The following is a 19,455-nucleotide window of genomic DNA, read 5'->3' as shown; positions in this document are numbered from 1 at the left end:
CTGGGATTAAAGGTGTACACAACAAAGACCAGCAAATGTTCATCTCTTAAGCAACATTTTTTAACTCAGGACAAGCAACCAAATAAAGAATCGGGGTAGGAAACGAAGTACCCACTACCTTTCCCTCCCACTCTCCAGTATTCCAGAAGCTCCAAGCACATGCTCAAGTGTGCCAACCCCCAGGGTCTGTTCTAGTTTTAGATATTAGCATATTGTGTACAAAGAAGTACACAACTAACATATAAGACAACTGGGAATTTCTTGGACATGTATTATAAATCTCCCAAGTTTTCATAAAACTAGGGGTAAGGGCCAATAAGATGGCTCAGTGAGCACAGGCACTTGCTTGAAGGCCTGATGATATGTGTTTAAGCCCTAGGGAAGAAGAGAAGTGATACCAAAGAGTTCTCCTCTGACCTTCACAGAGTGACACATGTGAACCTGCACTCATTCATACAAAAGCACACATGCACATAACCATTTTTAAAATAATTCTTTTTTTAAATGGGATAAAATGTACATAACGTAAGATGTTACCAATTTTTAATTGGGCAAGTCAAAATCTAGTTGTTTCACTCATCATTTAAAAAGATAAAAGTCTAGATAAACTTTCAATCACTGTTGTAGAATAAAAAGTCATTTCAGAAAACCTCAAGTTTTACCTTGCAAGTTCCTTCGGTTTGAACTTCCACCATGTGTCTGGTTCCCGGAAAAGGACCTTATATTTATGCTTCTGAGACTACACACAGAAAAGACAAAAATGTAAATAGTTTTTTTCACAAAATTAAATGCAATGTTTGCAAATTGTATCACATTAAAAATGAAAGCCCCTCACGGGTAACCCGATCAGCAGATCAAAAATCTGCTGGGGTTAGAGAGAGGGAAGATGGCTCAGTGGTTGAAAGCACTGGCTATTCTTCCAAAGGACCCAGGTTCAATTCCCAGCACCCACATGGCAGCTCACAGCTGTCAGGGGATCTGGCATCCTTGCACAGACATACATGCAAGCAAAACCTCAGTGCACATAGATAGACAGACAGACAGACAGACAGACAGATCTTTAAAGCGCAATCTATCTGCTCTCAGACAAACGGCAAGGATTATTAGGAAGATTTGAGCTGCTGCTGCTGCTATTGTTTTGGGGGTGTTGTTTTGAGATAAAGTCTCAAGTAGCCTAGACTGGCCTTGAACTTGCTTTGTAGAAAAGCTGGAATCACTTGTAAGCACCAAAACATCTGGCTCCTACTGAGTGCTATCTCCTGTGAGAAACACTAGAAGTTAAGAAAGGGAATACATCCGTTTTGCAAGGCAGAAGATTCTAGTCAAAGAAAGAGCAGGAAGCAGGGACACTGGTGGCTGGAACCACCTCCTATCTGCTTCTACTTTATTCATAATTCTTTTTCCTTAGGAAACATCAGAGAACACAAAAATAAGGGCAACACGGAAAACTCAACCTAGGAATCTAATCTAAACTTTCATCCTCTTCCTAGGCTTCCTGGCTCACTCTAAGCTCTGGTAGTTGAAAGAAAATGTCCCCGGAGTGTTAGGCACTATTAGGAGGTGTGGCCTTGCTGGAGTAGGTGCGGTCTCACTGAAGGAAGTGCGTCACTGTGGAGGTGGGATTTGAGGTCTCATATCCACTTAAGACACCACTCAGTGTTTTGGTTCACTTCCTGTTGCCTGTAAGATGTAGGGCTCTCAGCTGCTTTTCCACCACGTCTGCCTGCACACCACCATGTTCCCTGTCACGATAAGGGACTAGACCTCTGAATTATAAACCACCATCTCAATTAAATGTTTTCCTTTATAAGAGTTACCATAGTCTTTTCAGAGCAACAGAGATCTAATTAAGATACTACCCTAGAAGATTAAAGTGGGTCAGAATTAAGAAATTGGGATAAATTGGAATAGGGAGGAAATAGAATTTACACAGTCTCCTTGACCCAGCAATTTATTTCCAAAACTTTATGTTACTGACAGTGGTATAAAGAGAACAAATGTGAATAGACATAAATATAAGTACATATCTAGATACTTAGTTCACTATTATTTATAATAGCAAAAGACCAAAAATAAAAAATGGTCAGACTATTAATATGAATTTATCTAAATAAGTGAGGATATAAACATAAAAAACTTTTGTTTTGTTTTTGTTTTTTTCAAGACAGGGTTTCTCTGTGTAGCCCTGGCAGTCCTGTGTGATTCACTCTGTAGACCCGGCTGGCCTCAAACTCTGAGCTCCCCCTGTCTCTGGCTCCTAAGTGCCAATTTAAAGACTTATCTATTCATGTATTTCATGTATGAGTGCTCTGTCCTCATGCACACTTCAGAGGGAAGCAGATCCCATTCCAGATGGTTGTGAGTTACCAGCTAGAAGAGCAGTCAAGTGCTCTTAACCGCTGAGCCATCTCTCTCCAACCCCCAAAAACATTGCTTTTAAATTTCTATATTAAATGAGAAAATCCCTTAAAATAAACTGATGAGAAAGTAAGACTAACAATTTTCACTTGGGAGAAAAAAAGAATTATTCACACATTTATACATGCACAGAAAACATCTGGAAAGATTGTTTAAAAAATACTTTTAAAAGTACTTCTCTCTCTCTCAGACGGACGTTGGTGGAGCACACCTTTAATACTAGCACTCCAGAGGCACAGGCAGGCAGATCTCTGTGAGTTCGAGGCCAGCCTGGTCTACAGAGCGAGTTCCAGAACAGCCTCCAAAGCTACAGAGAAACCCTGTCTCAAAAAAACAAAAAAAGTATTTCTCTCTAGGAAAGGGGACTTTAGGCACTATTTTAAAGTTTGGGTATTTATCAAATACGCACAAACCTGTGGCTCCTCCCAGTACTTCTCACCCTGTCCCTACTCTGAGTCTCTCCCACCCAGAGGCTGGGTTTAGCTTCTAATTCCTTTCTAACTCAGCATTTTGGCTGGGTGACCTCTTGGTTCCCATGCACTCTCTTGGTCCTCTTGGCCCCCTCTTCTCTTCCTCTCTCTCCTCTCATAGCCCTGGTCTCTTCTGATGACCATGTTCAATCTGTGCTCCTCCAGATGCCTCTGACTGTTCTCTTCCTCACATCTACCCTGAAACCTTCTCCTCAACCATACCATGGAGCAATAATAACCTTATTTTTATTCAATGTCATTATAATTTAAAGCCTGTTGCCAACAACCACTTGTTTATGTTTTCAGAGCTCTAGTGTGCCTGTAGTACACCCATCAATCACTACACTTTGACACTGTACCTAGGAAGAACTGACGTAGACAAGACCCTCTCTCAGACACTGTTCATCTTTCTCTTCCTTTGAGTCAATTTCATAATATATAAATACCGTCCATTTATTTCTCTCATCATGCACCGCTTTCCATGCACCGCTACTTAACTACATTTGTTTAAAAAAAAATCTATGGCCAGGAGACGGTGGCATAAGTCTTTAATCCCAGCACTCGAGAGGCAGAGAGGTAGGTGGATCTGTGAGGTCACGGCCACCCTGGTCTACTGAGTCAATTCCAAGACAGCCAGGGCTACACAGCTTAATGGCTGTTTCTAGGAGCCACAACCTTGATTTGTTTTTGAGAATACCTTGACCCATCCAGGCGCTCCCTGTCCCCTTCTAATCACATGGGGGGGTGACCTCATGACGTCTTATAAAGTTATAAAAGTTTTTCCTTATTGCCTCATTGCCTCCCTTCCTGATTTTGCTACTTAAAAGGAACCCAAGAAATAGATTCAGGGCTGCTCTCTTTAACCAGTTCTTGGGTGTACCCTAATAAAAAACAACCTTGCTTCAGATTTGGCTCAAAATGTGGTAGTGGTCTTATTCCTACCATTGGGATTTTTTTCCCACAAAGGTGAAGAATAATAACTTAAAAACAGTTCAAGTGCACTAAACATGATGACTAACGTTATGTTTTAAGTACTGTACTTAAGAGATCTATAAAACAAAAGTGCCTCTAACCAGTAAGTCCTCTTGCCCAAGGACAGATAACTTCCTAAAATGCTGGGGGCTAATGTTCATGTAAGACAACAGGCCACTTGTTTTCACTTCTGTAAGCAAGGTTGATTGTTCCAACTGCACAGGATGTACAATTGTTCCGACTGCATGAAGGCAGGAAGTAGTAGTTTTGGGAGTTTTGCCTTTATAAACCCCTGACTAAGGTCAATTGGAGCCATAGTCTAAGCATGAGTCTTGGGTACAGACTTGGCTGGTATCTATGGTCCTGACCAGTATTTAACAAAGCTGGTGAATCTGAGTGACTGCACACCCATGACACTAGTAAAACAAATGAGACAACAGCCCGGATGTGTTAAGGATGTAAAAAGGAACTCCAGTATGCATTCAACTAAGGAAGCATAAATTCTGCTTCCATGTGCAAGAGGACATCACACACACCCACTTGTGAGACTAGCATCCCCTCAATGACTCCAAACCCAGTATTACAAACTTAGGGTACAAACCAAAGCAACATATGGCTTCATTTCCCACGCCTGGAGGTTTGTGTTATCTATAATTATTGGAGATACCTTCTTCTCAAATGCTTCTTTTGCTGAAAAACACAATACAAAATGACATCATTTTAATAATATTAAATACAGGGTAGGCATGGAGGTGACAGACTAGGAGTCAGATTTCCTGGTAGGCAGACAACAGAGAGAGAGGCCATGACTAGGTAATAAAGTTTCCAAGATGGCCAGCTTCTTCCTCACCCTCCTGAGTTTAGACACAAGCCTGGTAGCTTAAAACAAAGGCTGGCTACAGTCTTTTGTCTGACACCAGTAGGCCCCCACTGATGAACTGGCTCAATAAATTCAAGGCCTGTTCAGAGACCTGGGTCACACAATAGTTCTGAACCAACCAACCATTCTGGCTTTCTTCAACCTGACCAACCATAAACTAGGAGAGGAAAACTCTTCAGAGGCATTGAAAATCCCAGCCCTAGAGAAGAGACTGGATTTTTCTCCTTCCAGGGTCCCGTCTCTGCTTTGTATAGGGTATTTTTCTATGTATGCCTATTGTAATTTAAGAAAAGCAGCCTGTAAGAAAAAGATGCCACGCAACAGGTTCAAGCAGAAGGCTTTTTATTAGGGAAAAGGATTATAAGAGGGGGAAGGGTGGGGGGAGACTTGGACTCAGGGACAAGAACTCAGGAGAGAGGAAAGAGGAAGAGAAAGGCCAGTACAGACGCCTGAATACTAACGACGTCTGCTGCTACATATGTGTGTGTTTCCTCATCCCCAATAGATGCCTTTCTTCAACTGCTGGGTACTTGTGGTGTCCCTGCTGCTGCCTGTGGCACTGCAGATTTTCCTGCCTTTTAATTCTTTAACAGATAGACAAAACAAATCCAATCAAGACCTCTAGACTGTTATCAGTGGCAAGTTCCAGGACATTGAAAGCTACGTATTAGAGAGACCCTGTCTCAAAAGACCAAATAATTTGGGGGATAGGTTGTTGTTGTTTTTGTTTTTTGAGACAAGGTTTCTCTGTGTAGCTTTGGAGTCCATCCTGGAACTCACTCTGTATATCAGGCTGGCCTTGAACTCTATGTAGCTGACTATCCTGGAGCTCTCTATGTAGACAACCTGCTTCTGCCTCCCAGTGCTGGGTTCTGGGATTAATAGCATGTGCCACCTTGCCCAGCTTAGCTATTGTCTTTGGTAGTTCCCCACCTTACTTTAGAGGCAGGGTCTCTCAATAAACCTGGAACTCACCAACCTGGCTAGACTGCCTGGCCAGCAAGTCCCAGGGACCCTCCTTGTCTCTACCTCCCCAGCACTAAGATTACAAGCACACACCTCCTCTGACTTTTATGTGGAGGCTGGAAATTGAACACATGTCCTTGTGCTCCAAAATTTAACTGTTAATTCCTATTTACCTCTTATTGCGCAACCTAAGAATTACAGACTCTTTCTTTTTTGTCTTTTGTCTTTTTGTTTTTGTTTTTCTAGACAAAGTTTCTCTGTGTAGCCCTGGCTGTCCTGGAACTCACTCTGTAGACCTGACCAGGCTGGTCTAGAAATCTCAGAGGTCTTCCTCCTGCCTTTGTCTCTGGAGTGCTGGGACTAAAGGCATGTACCACCACACCTGGCTAACTACAAATTCTTCAGCGCTCTGACTGGCCATAGCTCAGTGACAGCACACTTGTATGGCACGTGTAAGTACCACAAAACCTAAGTAAACAAAGTTCTTTAAAGTGCTACATCTCTCAAAAAAACCAATCCTAAAGAAATGTTCTCTGTATACTACTTTTAACACTATGCAGACCCTCACCATCTGCTCTTACCTCGATTCTGGTTCCACTCATGGGCTTCTCCTAAGTACTTTACATCAAACTGGTACTGTCCATTTATATAAAAATAATCATCAGTACTAAGAATGACTCCACTTGGGTTATCCTCTTGCAAAGTCCTATGAATGACAAAGGGATTACACTCATTAATTTTCTTTCCAAAATTCTCTCTTCTTCAATAGTCATAATTCAAATAAAAATCTAAGTAATAATATTTAAAGGAGCAATAAAATTAAAATAAACTACACTGGAAATTATCTAAGCAAAAAAGCTCAACACTTCAAAAACAAACTAAGCTAAGACAGGTCTATTTTGTTTTATACAAATTATTCAGAAATACAATTTGGTTTTGTATTATGAAACAGAATCTTGTGCAGTTCAGGCTGGCCTCAAACTTACTATCTAAGCAAGGGTGACCTTTAACCCTTAGGCTAGCAGCCTTTACAACTCAAGTGTTGAGACTGCAGGCATGCCCAGCACACCTGATACTCTTTTCCTTTCAAAGGTGCACACATCTGAGCTATCTAAATGAAATTGTAATCACAGGCTGGGGGAGATGATGGTTAATGAGCAAGCATAAACTACTTGTCATGTAAGCACGAAGTATGTTCAGATGCCCAGGACCTATAGTAAATGCTGCATGGGTGTGGCAGCCTCCCCATAATTCTAGTGCTTGGAAAATGGAGACAGAAGATACCTGGAGCAAGGCAGCTAGCCAGACTTGCTATAGCAAGCTCTGGGTTCTAATGAGAGACCCTGACTCAATGAAAAAGGTAGAATGGAATGAGGAAGACATCCAAAAATCAACCTGGGCCTCCACACATACACACATATGTACCTGCAAATACACGTGAGTCCAAACTTATGCAAACACATACATACACAAGAGGAAAAAAGGTGAAACTACACTATGGGATCCCTTTCAACTTTTCTGTCTTTCAGGATCAAGTTTCAGCCTCTGTCTTCTACCCTTACAGTATAAGAAAATTACATTTAAAAAAATCCATGACCTTTCCAATAAATCCAAAAACCTTGCTGTTCCGTTTGATTTTCCTCATGTCATATGCTAATGCTAACTTAATGTTATGGCCCACACTCCCACTTGTTTCTATGAACAATATAGGTCCTATTTTGTGACAAAAACTGCCCCCACTCTGAAACCTAGCTCTACAATCTATCACCTTTTAAAGTATTACTTTCATTCCATGAATTTCACAAACAACTGCTGAAACTGATTTTCTATGAATACTTTTATTATAAAATATAAGTAACATTAAATTACTTTATATTGCTATTACTTAGGCTAGAGATGTAGCTCAATTAATCGAATGCTTTCCTACCAGGCCCAGGGTTAGGGTTTGATCCCTGTTATCACATATCAGCTATGATGGCACACACCCGTAATCCCAACCCTTGAGGGTTGAGAGGCAGGAGTACAGAAACCCATGAGCTTGGCTACAGTACCTGTGAGTTTGAGAACAGAGTGGGATACAAGACCCTCTATCTCAAAACACAAACATACACAGCTGTTACTAAATCAATGAGAAAAGCCTATGGTACAAAAATAAATTCAACAGAAGGAAAAAAAGCAAATATAACTTAAAATTTAAGCCAAGGGCTTTGGAGAGGAACTAAGGAATCTTAGGAATACCTTTGAAGTCATAATCATAGGGCTATTCTAACCTTAATTCTGGTCTCCCACATGAAAGCACTAACAACCTACCTAAACTACAAAACTGGCATGAAAACATAAACAAGAGAATTGTATTTTCCAAAAAAATAAATCTCTGGACCAGGAATGGTAGCACAAACCTTTAATGTCAACACTCCGGAGACAGGCCAGGATGGTCTATATAGTAAGATTCTGGCTAGCCAAGGCTACACAGAGTGATAACCTATCTCAAAAGCGAAAAATAAAAGCTTAAAATTGTTGAGTTGTGTGATAACTGCTATTCATCTCTCTTTCTTTTTTTAAAGAAGTAGCTGTTTAATATATTTTCAAAGATACTATGTATACAGTGCTTTGTCTGCATATATGCCTGCACACCAGAAGAGGGCACCAGATCTCATTACAGATGGTTGTGAGCCACCATGTGGTTGCTGGGAATTGAACTCAGGACCTCTGGAAGAGCAGTCATCATTCTTAACCTCTGAGCCATCTCTCCAGCCCCTCATCTCTCTTTCTTATAACTTCCTTATAATCATGTTTCTTTTTTTGTGTGTGGGTGTTTTATTTTTATTGTTCTGTTTGTTTGGGTTTTGTTTTCTTCTTTTCTTTTCCTTTTTTTTTTTTTTTTTCTCTCTGTGTAGCCCTAGCTGTCCTGGAGCTTGCTCTATACTCCAGGCTGGCCTTGAACCCAGGTATCTTCCTGTCTCTACCTCTCTACCTCCAGAGTGCTGGGACTGAAGTTGTATGCTAGGATTAAATGTGTGTGCCACCATATCTGGCAATTATTTTTAATCTTTAAGACTAGCTTTTATACCCCTAAGCTAAATTCATCTTTCTCCCAATCAAATTATTTGCTCTGGTCCACAGAAAGGTATTTCACAGTCTCACTATCTTGAAGCTTCTTTGAAGTTTCTCTTTTGTCTATCAAAGATGTTCTGAGAAAAAGATTTCAATAAAAACTTTTTTTAAAAGTATTATTTTTTGTTTGGGTTTTCAAGACAGGGTTTTGTGTTGTGTGTAACAGCCCTAGCTGTCCTGGAATTCAAATTGTAGACCAGGCTGGCCTCAAACTCCTTCCTCTGCCTCCCAAGTGCTGGGATTACAGGCATGTGCCACCACTACCTAGCTAATGATTATTATCTTTAAGAAAAAAAAAAGAGCAAGGAAAAATATTTGAGCTATTAACCACCTGTTAAGCAAAGTGTTCTGTATATCCATTTGCTGTACAAATTCATGCATTATACTTTCTTTAAAAAAATGCCAATAAAATTTCATACCTTGCCAGAAAGGACTTCCCCGAGCCTGGCAGCCCTCTGAGAAGCACGAGAACTAAGCCAACGTAAGACGTGGTTTTCTTCCTCACAGGCTGGGCCACTGGGGCCTCCTGCACTTGATAAGCACTGGTTCCCTCGCTGCTTCTCCATACTTTCGTTGGGGAAGTATGGGAGATCATGGAGGGTGGAAATGTGTAGTTGACAGGTCTCCAGTGTGCAGCTGTGGTTACAACAGGGGCTACAAAGCCATGGTTTCCTTGAAAGAGGTCAAAAGCAGGAATCATGGGGTTCCAAATTGGTGGAGGTGGAGGAGGAGGAGGAAGGAGTAAGGGAAGAGGGGCAAGAACTGGGCAGTAATTCATATCCTTCCCCTTCGGTGGCAGCTCAGGGTGTTTGTGTGGCTTGAAATTGAACCCTTCAGAGGGCGCAAAAACATCAGGCACAGCAGCAGATTTCTGATCTCCACTGGTACCTGGTAAATCACGTCCTGGATTTTGGAGAGGAAGATTTGAAGGAACCTGAGATTCACTGCTACCCAAATCTACAAGGGCTTGAGACTGTTGTGCACTAGGACACTTGGGTTCTAAAAGATCTTTCTGTCTTTGGCTAAAATTGCCACAACCCAGAACAGAGTTGTTTGTTGGGTTTAAAGAGCTACTGGGATGAGAATCTTCTGGGAAGCTACCTTCTAACGGCAGTGTGCCCCCCTTTGTAAAACTTTCAGGCTCACTCAGCACTGAATGTGGTGGGTTTGAACCTGGTGAAGCAGCAGAATTCTGGAGAATTTCACTGTTTGAGCCGGTATTCTGTACAGAAACAACAGGAGTCATACCACCTGCATCTGAATTCATAAAGGTAGAATGGTCATTAAAACTCTTAGCATCCTGCAAAGGCAAAAATGAATATACTTGGTCATCAGGAGAAGAGTTCAATTTCTCAAAAGCATTCTGTATTAAAGAATCCAAGTCTTCAGTTAGCTGCATATCCAAAAATGAATCCAGTTTTGAATCCTCGCCGTTGTCTTCAGGAGGACGCATCTCCACTACTGCACTTCCTGATACACCTGCCTTGTCCTCACAAGCAACAGAAGTTTGTGAAGGTGACTCTTCCATCTTGGCATCAGTGGCAGATAATTCTAATAGACAGTCCATGGCATTTTCAACTGCATGAGAACAATAACAATAACAACAAAAATACATATATACACTGAAAATATATCAACATCCAGGTCATCTTTTAAAAATTAACACTAATAAATCAAAATCTGTATTAGAGATGTATCAGTGACTAAGCCATGCAATGGTGTTCTTTCAAATTGTAATAAACTATCATTCATAAAGGTCCTAGAGCCAGCTTTTTACCTACTGTATGTCCTATGAGGATAAAGTATTTTAAGTATCTTCATTAACCTATTCATTTATATGGTCCACACTATGTTTCTCACATAAAAAATAAATGAAGACATTTTTAATATAAAGGATTTTATCAAGTGTAAGTGGACTATAAAGACATGTACATAAAATATAATTACATAGAATAAATTAAACAATGTGTACTTTTAATAATGATAGAAAAGAGAATAAGAAAAAGATTTCACATAAAGTAATATATGATCTGGCACTTAAAAGATTAAAAAAAACAAGTTGCCAAACAAGGCGAAAGTTAAGGCCAATCCAGAAAATACAAAATTGTCTTTAGTCCCAGCACTCGGGAGGCAGAGCCAGGTGGATCTCTGAGTTCAAAGCCAGCCTGGTCTACAGAGTGAGATCCAGAACAGCCAGGATTACATACATACTGAGATCCTGTCTCAAAATATAAAACCTGTTTCAAGTATTCAAAGAAATTGGTTAGAGAATTATTAGCACATAGGGTTCTGTGCAATGGATAAAGGAGGAAGAAAAAACTGGAGGAGACTGGGTAAAACTGAGAAGTCCTATATGTCACACTCTGTTTTCTAAGGAAATGTAAGGAAGGAAAACTACCAGCCACAGCATTTGTGCTAGGAGCATTACACAGATCACCTCACTGAATCTTAATATTGCAAGATCTATTGTCCTATGCCTGACACACGCCTTTAATTCAAAGCACTCGGGAGGCAGAGACAGGTGGATCTCTGTGAGTTCGAGACCAGCCTGGTCTACAAGAGCTAGTTCCAGGACAGGCTCCAAGACTACACAGAGAAACCCTGCCTCGAAAAACCAAAAAATAAATAAATAAATATTAGGAACGAGAGCCAAGTCATACAGTAACAGAGCCAGGGCTGGTATGTCTGATTGCAATGCTGAGCTCTTGTTGCAACAGTGTCAGAAAGTCACCAGGTTTTAAATATGTAAGAGCTAGGGACACTGCTCAGTGGCAAAATGCCTGGTTAGAATGCTTGAGGCCCTGGGTTTGGTAATAGGCACCTCAAGAAAAGAAAGTAATTTAAGCACTTGAAATTTGGAGGTCTTTTTTTAAGTTTCCGTTTTTGTATTGTTTTGTCTTAAGAAAGACAAACATGAGAAAGCACTGCACACAGGACACAGCTCTGTTCTGGAGTCAGAACACCACCATGTAAACCTCTGTGTGTTTTGACAGGATACCTCGAGCAAGCTAGCTAACTTCCCTAAGCCAACTTTCTTGTTTGCAATAGGGGGTAATAAAAGTACCTACCTCATAGGTTGATGTGGGGATTAAATGAGATAATCCATGAAAAGTGCCGTGCACAAGGATGGGCACCTAGTAAGCACCCAATTAATGTTCCCTTAAGAGAAAACAAAGAGGGGTTGGAGGGGCAAGCCTGGCAGAGAGGTCAGTTAGGAGAACAGAGCAAAACTACAAAGGCAAGAAGCCCTAAACACCAAAACAAAGTAGAGGGAGAAAAGCAAACAGAAGAAAAACAAAAAAACCCACAAGGTAGATGAACCGAAAATCATCAACTAGAGAACTAGCACATTTACAATGAAACACAGTATAAGGTAAAATACCACAATACAGAGGCAATTATCATTAAACAGAAGTCTTAAAACAGATTGCTGGAACAATCCGATACAAAAAGACCTTAAAAACTAAAAGAATAATTTATAGAATATGAGAAGCAAATACAATAATGTTCAACAACATTATTTATTTTAAATAGTTAAGAAAAAGCACGATTTTATTCCTACTAAAACCTTAAAATAATTATGCACAATGCTGAGGAGGCTGTGGTGGTGTTACACACTGGCATACCTCACTGGTAGACAATTTAGCAGAATATACCCAAGACCAGAAAACTATTTTTTATTATTATTTATTATTATTATTATTATTTTATGTGCATTGGTGTATTGCCATGGGTGTCAGGTCCCCTGGAACTGGAGTTACAGATAGTTGTGAGCTACCATGTGGGTGCTGGGGATTGAACCCCGGTCCTCTGGAAGAGCAGCAGTGCTCTTAACTGCTGAGCCGTCTCTCCAGCCCCAGAACACTATTCTTAACCTGTGCTACAAGAAGCAAAGCTCTGGGGTTAAAAGAAACAAAAGACAACTTCACTGAAACGTTCTTTGTAATAATGATGATTCACGCTGGGCAGTGGTGGCGCACGCCTTTAATCCCAGCACTGGGGAGGCAGAGGCAGCAGATCTCTGTGAGTTCGAGGCCAGCCTGGTCTACAAGAGCAAGTTTCAGGACAGCCTCCAAAAGCCAGAGAAACCCTATCTCAAAAAGCCAAAAAAAAAAAAAAAAAAGATGATGATTCATGAGAAACTTAGAGAGAAATAACTAAATTAGAGTATAACTCACTGGAGCACTGGGAAACCACCTAAGAGAAACACAGAAAACTTGCTATAAAGCAGAGAAATCTGTAAGAGCACTGCAAACTTTTTCATTATGTGAAGTTTTAAAAGGCAGAGTATAAAATGTCATCAATGCTATTATTTAAGGTACTCATAACAGCAAGTGCTTATAAAGAAGATCTAGAGGAGATCCTGAAAAAGAGCAATGAGTTTGTTAGGACATAGGATAATATAGTTGTAATTCTCCACTGCTTTATACATGTTATATTCAAAAAATAAAATGTAAAGACAACAAAGTTAGGAAATAAGTGCACTAGTCATTTACAGCATGCTACCTGCTGTTGCTTCTAAGCACCGAATGAAACCTGAGTTTTGGTATATTATCATAACAGGAGAGAAATGCTCATATCACAGCTCACACAATGACCTAGAATATAAGTTTACCAGGCATTAGCAAAACCTTCAAATCTACATGATTTTATCTTATAATATAACCACAGCAAAAAACAATATTAACTTTTATCCACAAAGCCAACTTAAGAGTTCTTTTTGCCTGCAACATACTTCTAAACAATTTATTACAGGTTATTTATTGCATACTATACTGAAGTCTTTACTAAAACCAAACAACAAAATAAGCCTTCAATCCTCACCAAAAAAGTTCTATCCTATAAGATCATACTATTATATTTTATTAACAAATTAGGAAAGCGAACTCAAAGATGTCAACAGCACCAACCTGTCTAGAGGAAACAAGAGAGAATAAAATGTAAACTGTATCTGTATTCATGCATCTTACAGCTACAACTATACATTTCTTTATAGTAGAAAGCATTTATTTGTCACGTCTCTAGTAGTACCAAACTTTGTACCTTTGTCCATGGGAGATAACTTAACATATGATAAACAAAATAAGAACACCATTTTTCTGCATTGCTATTCAGTCTTCTTATAAGATGCAAAGGATTCAAACTAAACTTTTCTCACCTTTAAAATCACATTCAGAAAGCATCAAATACACTACATCAGGATCCAGAGCAGAAAACATCTCTGAGATACTGGTGAAGAGTTCCTCCTGATCAATTTTTGTCTCGCACACGGAAGGAAGAGTAGTGGCTGGCTCCTCATGGCCAGCAACACGGGACGCGACAATTTCCCGAGAGTTTGCAGTCTTCCGCAAAGGAGTTCCCCCAAGACTTTTCCTTTTCCTTGGCATTCTGACTCCCAAAACTAAAATAGTTCCCTTTTTTAAAAAATTTAAAGATTTTTGACATTTAAATCATAACTCAAAGAAAAAAATTGTATTAAAAATCTTGCAAATCCAGTAGTAATAGGACCTAAAATAGAAAGCAAGTAAAAATACTCAGACTACATAATTATATTTCCACCTCTAAGACGGAATGACATCTCTGTGTAACTCTAAGAAAGTCCCACCACCTCTGGCAGCAGAGCCAAAAGCAAGTCAACTGATCTCCAAAACACTCCAGTTTTGTCAGTATTAAACATGTTAAAAAACTAAAACAACAATACAGCATAACATATTTCTAAATAATAAATGTACTGTTTTAATATCATTAGTTAATCTCTTAAGCATAAAAGGGCCTACAAACATTACCAGAATGCCTGTTGAACATATATATTCAGATATCTAATAGGCATCCTAAACTTAACATCTCTAATACTGAACGCCCCCATCACTGCCTTCAAACCTGCTTTCCTGGTATTTCCATCTCAGCTAAAGTAACTCTATCCTTCTAGATGCTCAGGTCAAAATCTTGGGATAACCCTTGCCTCTCATCCAAGTGGAAAGACAATCTGGCAATACAATTCCTGAAGTGTGTTCCTTATTCCCTCAACTGCTATTGCCCCAGACTTACACAGCAGCCTTTCCACTAGACTGCAATAACAGACTAACCAATCACCCCACTTCCGTTCGTTGCTTTTAGCCTACTTAACACAGGCAGTGACAGCTAGTCCATAGGTTGGATGCCACTTCCCTTCTGCTAAACTGTCCCTAATTTCCCCTCTCATTCAGACAGAGGGCCATTAAAATAGCCTGTCATCCAAACACTTGCCTTTGCTCTTGCCACCTGAAGCACATTAGGCCTCCTGGCTCTTCTGCTCTTCTCCAAACATTTCAGCCATGCTCCCACCTGGGACTATTTACCCTTTGCTCCCTCATTTCTACCAGGTATCTATAAGATGCATTTTCTTGCCACCTTATTATTACTCAAATGTGACCATATTGTCAATTCAGAACAAGGTCTTTTCATGTAGCCCAGGTGACCTTGAACTCCCTCTGTGTCCAAGAATGACTCTGAACTTCTGAGCCTCCTGCTTCCACCTCCAGTTTTATGTGGTGCCAGGATCAAAACCCAGGGCTTCATGTATGCTAGGCAAGCATTCTACTAAGTAAGCTGCATCCTCACTCTTCTCAAACACACTTTATTTCTTACTTGGATTTTCTTCCTAAGCGTTTCTTCTAGTATGTTACTCACTTACTGTGTTTATTTACCAATGAGTCTGCTATGCATATCCAGTAAAATGTAAGCGCCACAAGGAGGGACTTGTGGATCTGGAGTACATCCACAGTCTATTTGTTTTCCCTGCTTGGTTATGTCTTAATAAATACCTCCAACTTAACATCTCTAAAATTAATCATCTTGGCCGGGCGGTGGTGGCGCACGCCTTTAATCCCAGCACTCAGGAGACAGAGGCAGGCGGATCTCTCTGAGTTCAAGGCCGGGCTGGACCGACAGCCTCCCAAACAATACAGAGAAACCCTGTCTCGTAAAACCAAAATAAAATAAAATAAATCATCTTTAATTACAGAGGTTTTAGATGATAACCTCTGAAATTAAGTGCCTTGATATTACCCACCCTAACCACTTGGTCTGGCAACCTTCATCTTGCTCCTACATTCCTATCCCCTAACTTGTCTCCACCGCAACACATTCCTCTAGTGTCTATTTCCAACATATCAGCCATAGTAATCCTTATACAACCCAAGTCGGCTTGGATCAGGGTCTACTCTAAGTTCTCAAGTAATTTTCCAGGTCATTCAGAGTAAAAGCTCAAGTTCATGCAATGGCCTGCCCCCTTGCCAGTCACAATACATTCTTCCCACAAGTTATAAGCGTTGATGATTCTCACTCTAAAATTTTTGTTCTCTTTTCAAGTGTCATAGTCAAGAATTTCTTCCCTGAATATCCAATTAAAGTCAAATATATCCCACTCCCTCTCTCGAGCTCCCCCTAGCTAATCACTCATTCCCGTTAACATCTTTTAACATACTATAAAGTTTACCTTTTAATTAAATTTGTGTCATAGCTCCCTCCACCTTCCAGTAATATGACAGCCACCAGCCACATGTGCCTAAATTTAAATTAATTAAAATAAAAAATTACTCTTTATGTATTATATCAGATAGATCAAAAATTATCAGGGGGGAAAAAAGAGGTCATTGTGTAATAATAAGGACCAATCCACCAGAAAAAAATATAAAGCTAAATTCTATGCATCAAAAGCATAACTACAAGCAGGGCAGAAAAAACTGATAGAACTAAAAGGAAAAGTAAACAAATTTCACTTTAGTCAAGATCTCAATACTGCACTATCAGCAGTAGAACAACTAGACAATACCCAAGAACACAGAAACTACCAACAACAACAACAATTAGGGCCATCCTTTCAAATGCACACAGAAGTTTACCATGATAACCATAACCTACAAGACATAACAAAGATAAGCTCTCTAACCACAGAGACAAACTAGAAATCAGTAACAGAAAGACAACAGGAAAATCTTCAAACAACTGGAACCTGAGCAACATACTTGGGGTTGGAGAGATAGGTCAAACTGGGAATAGGTCAATCTGTAAAAGGCTTGGGGCACCAGCATAAGGACCTGACTTCAGGCCCCAGAACCCCATAACAAGCTAGGCATAGTACAGTTGCTTATAATCCCACAACAGGCAAGGAAAGAGACCTGGGGCTGACTGGCTGGTCAGGCAACCACGCCATGAAAATGAAACCCACAAAGACATTACATTTGTAAATTACAGGAATATCTCACTAATACAAACATATATATCAAAACAGTACAGAGAGGCTACACTTTTGTGTCACTATGACAAAGTATTTGCAATAAACTAAAAGAGGAATTATTTATTTTCAGTGATGGTTTCCTGTTTTAGCTTCTGGTCTCGAGGCTCCAATGCTATCAGACAGCAGCAACAGTGGCAGGGAGGCTGGGACCTCCCTACTCAGCACCTTCTTCCTCCAACCACAGACCCACTTCCTAGTTTCCACCCTCTTTAATTAATGCCAAATTATGAATTGACAGTGGACTGGTCCAAAGTCCTTATGATCCAATCTCCTCTCAAAGTCTATGTCCACCAGCTAAGGACCAAGCCTTTAACACAGAGCCCACTAGACACTTCATACGTAAACTTTAATCACTTAAGTTACTTTCAGGACATAAAAATGCAATGCATCAGTTTATTAAGACTATAACTTTTTTAAGGTTTGAAAAACCAATTAACACAGCTCCTTGTAATAAACAAAGCAAAGGAAAATGACACAATCAATTCTCTGTACATAGGACACTGAGCTGAAAAAATATCCACAGGTGCTCAAGCTAACTCAAACAAACTGGAAACAGAAAGGAACAGATGAAGACACTTTAAAATGCCCCCAAACTGCTGACAGCTTTCCTTCTACAAACAGAAAAGCAGATTCTTGCCACAATCACTTCCCTACTACAATGTACCAGAGGTCACAGGCAGCATGTAAGGCCAGAAGAAAAGAAAAGAAAAGTTCTAGGGAAAAAAGTCAGGTGTGACAGGCCAGACCTCTGTGAGTTCCAGGTCAGCATGGTCTACATAGTGAGTTCCAGGACAGCCAGCCTATGGCTTCAAAAGCCAGGAAAAATGAAAATGTTCTAAGATAAAGAAATACATATACAGAACTATCATTATAGAGCACTGAGTTCATCAGTTAATTTAGTAAGATTGATGGCATTATTTTAATAAATTTATTGTTGTTACTATTCCATGTACCTGAGGCGTGGCAGTAGGGGGGTGTGTGTCACAGTACACATGTGGAAGACTGTGGAGTGAGCTGTTAATTGCCCTCCACAGATCGAACTCAGGCCTTCTGGCTTGCATAATGCTCTACCCTGGCCCCATCTATATCCCTGTATATTAACAACCAGTAGAAAGAGAATTCAGCTAGGGATATGACTCAGTGGTTTAACACTTATCCAGTAAGCATGTGGCTGCTCTGGGATCTATCTGAAGAATCAAAGGGGGAAGGAGGAGAGAGGCAGTGAGCAAAGGGAGAGAAGTCAGGAAAACCTAAATCTCAACTTCATTTCCTCATCCTTACCTTTCCAGAGTTGCTGAATTCACCCTGAGATCTCAGCCTCTTAAGGACACTACCACTCTCTGGGTCTTCTCATCTCTCAGCTTCAAACAATGGAGTGTCTAGTGCTTACTTAGTCTTAAAACCTCTTTTTGAGCCGGGCGGTGGTGACGCACGCCTTTAATCCCAGCACTCGGGAGGCTGAGGCAGGTGGATCTCTGTGAGGCTTTTTGATTTATTTACAGAACTGTACAACTACCACAATCTAATCCCAGGACATTCCTAACATATCCTCATCCATGAGTGTTTAATCCCATTCCCCTCTTCTCACCGCTGTTTATATAGAGTGCCTATTCTGGAAATGGAGCCATGTAATATGGCTTTTTAAGTTCCAGCCTATGACAGCAGCACTTCATTCACTTTGTTGCTGAGCAACAGGCTATGGTATGAACACATCACACTTTATTTAACAACTTTCCTAAAGATAGAAATCTGAATATCTACTTTTGATTATAATATATAATCTTACTCTCAGCATTCTTTTTTAATATTTATTTTATTTTATGTGCATGGGTATTTTGCCTGCACGTATATAAGTGCACCACATGTGTATAGCACCCAAGGAGACCAGAAGAGAACACTGGATCCCCTGGAATTGGAATCAGACACTGTTGTGAGCCAATATGTGGGTGCTTAGAATTGAACCAAGTCCTCTGGAAGAGCAGCCAGTGCTCTTAACCATTGAGCCATCTCTCCAGCCCCATTCTAAAATTCCTGAATGAGCTTTATACAGATACATGTTTTCACATGTCTTAAAATGGAATCCTAAGTCATATGGTAACTGTTCAACCTTTTGAGGAACCACTAGACTATTTTCCCTTGAGGTACCTCACTGCAATTCCCAGGAGAAATGTACACTATGCCCCTCTCACCAGTACCTGTTATTGCTCTTCCTTTAATTATGGCAATTTTATTTAGATTTATCTACTCTGGCGAGTCAGTCCTGATTTGCAGTGCACTGACAATGTGGCCAATGTTATGTGTACATTACCACTTGTGTGTCTTCTTTGAAGAAATGTCTATTCGCATTACTTGCTCCT

The 19,455-nt window shown here is 40.2% G+C and overlaps 1 protein-coding gene across 5 annotated transcripts in view; it reads right to left on the bottom strand.

Moving 5' to 3' along the window:
* N4bp2 (NEDD4 binding protein 2) overlaps window positions 1-19,455 on the bottom strand; it is a 63,041-nt gene that overhangs the window by 30,961 nt on the left and 12,625 nt on the right. For 3 of the 5 annotated variants that reach the window (XM_040747123.1, XM_040747125.1, XM_021229697.2), the window contains exons 3-6: window positions 9,240-10,398; window positions 6,288-6,412; window positions 4,462-4,550; window positions 663-739 (exon numbers count right to left, since the gene is read on the bottom strand). In XM_040747123.1, the coding sequence (XP_040603057.1) occupies window positions 663-739; window positions 4,462-4,550; window positions 6,288-6,412; window positions 9,240-10,387 (1,439 nt within the window). In that variant the 5' untranslated portion in view covers window positions 10,388-10,398. Of the gene's footprint in view, window positions 1-662; window positions 740-4,461; window positions 4,551-6,287; window positions 6,413-9,239; window positions 10,399-11,888; window positions 11,980-13,978; window positions 14,329-16,297; window positions 16,367-19,455 lie in introns of those variants that run through there. The other 2 variants (XM_021229696.2, XM_040747124.1) reach the window with 2 other exon arrangements.

This window comes from Mesocricetus auratus, unplaced genomic scaffold (assembly GCF_017639785.1).
Source record: "Mesocricetus auratus isolate SY011 unplaced genomic scaffold, BCM_Maur_2.0 Super-Scaffold_100006, whole genome shotgun sequence".
Classification (NCBI taxonomy): Eukaryota; Metazoa; Chordata; class Mammalia; order Rodentia; family Cricetidae; genus Mesocricetus; species Mesocricetus auratus.
This window is presented reverse-complemented; position numbering and strand designations above follow the sequence as displayed.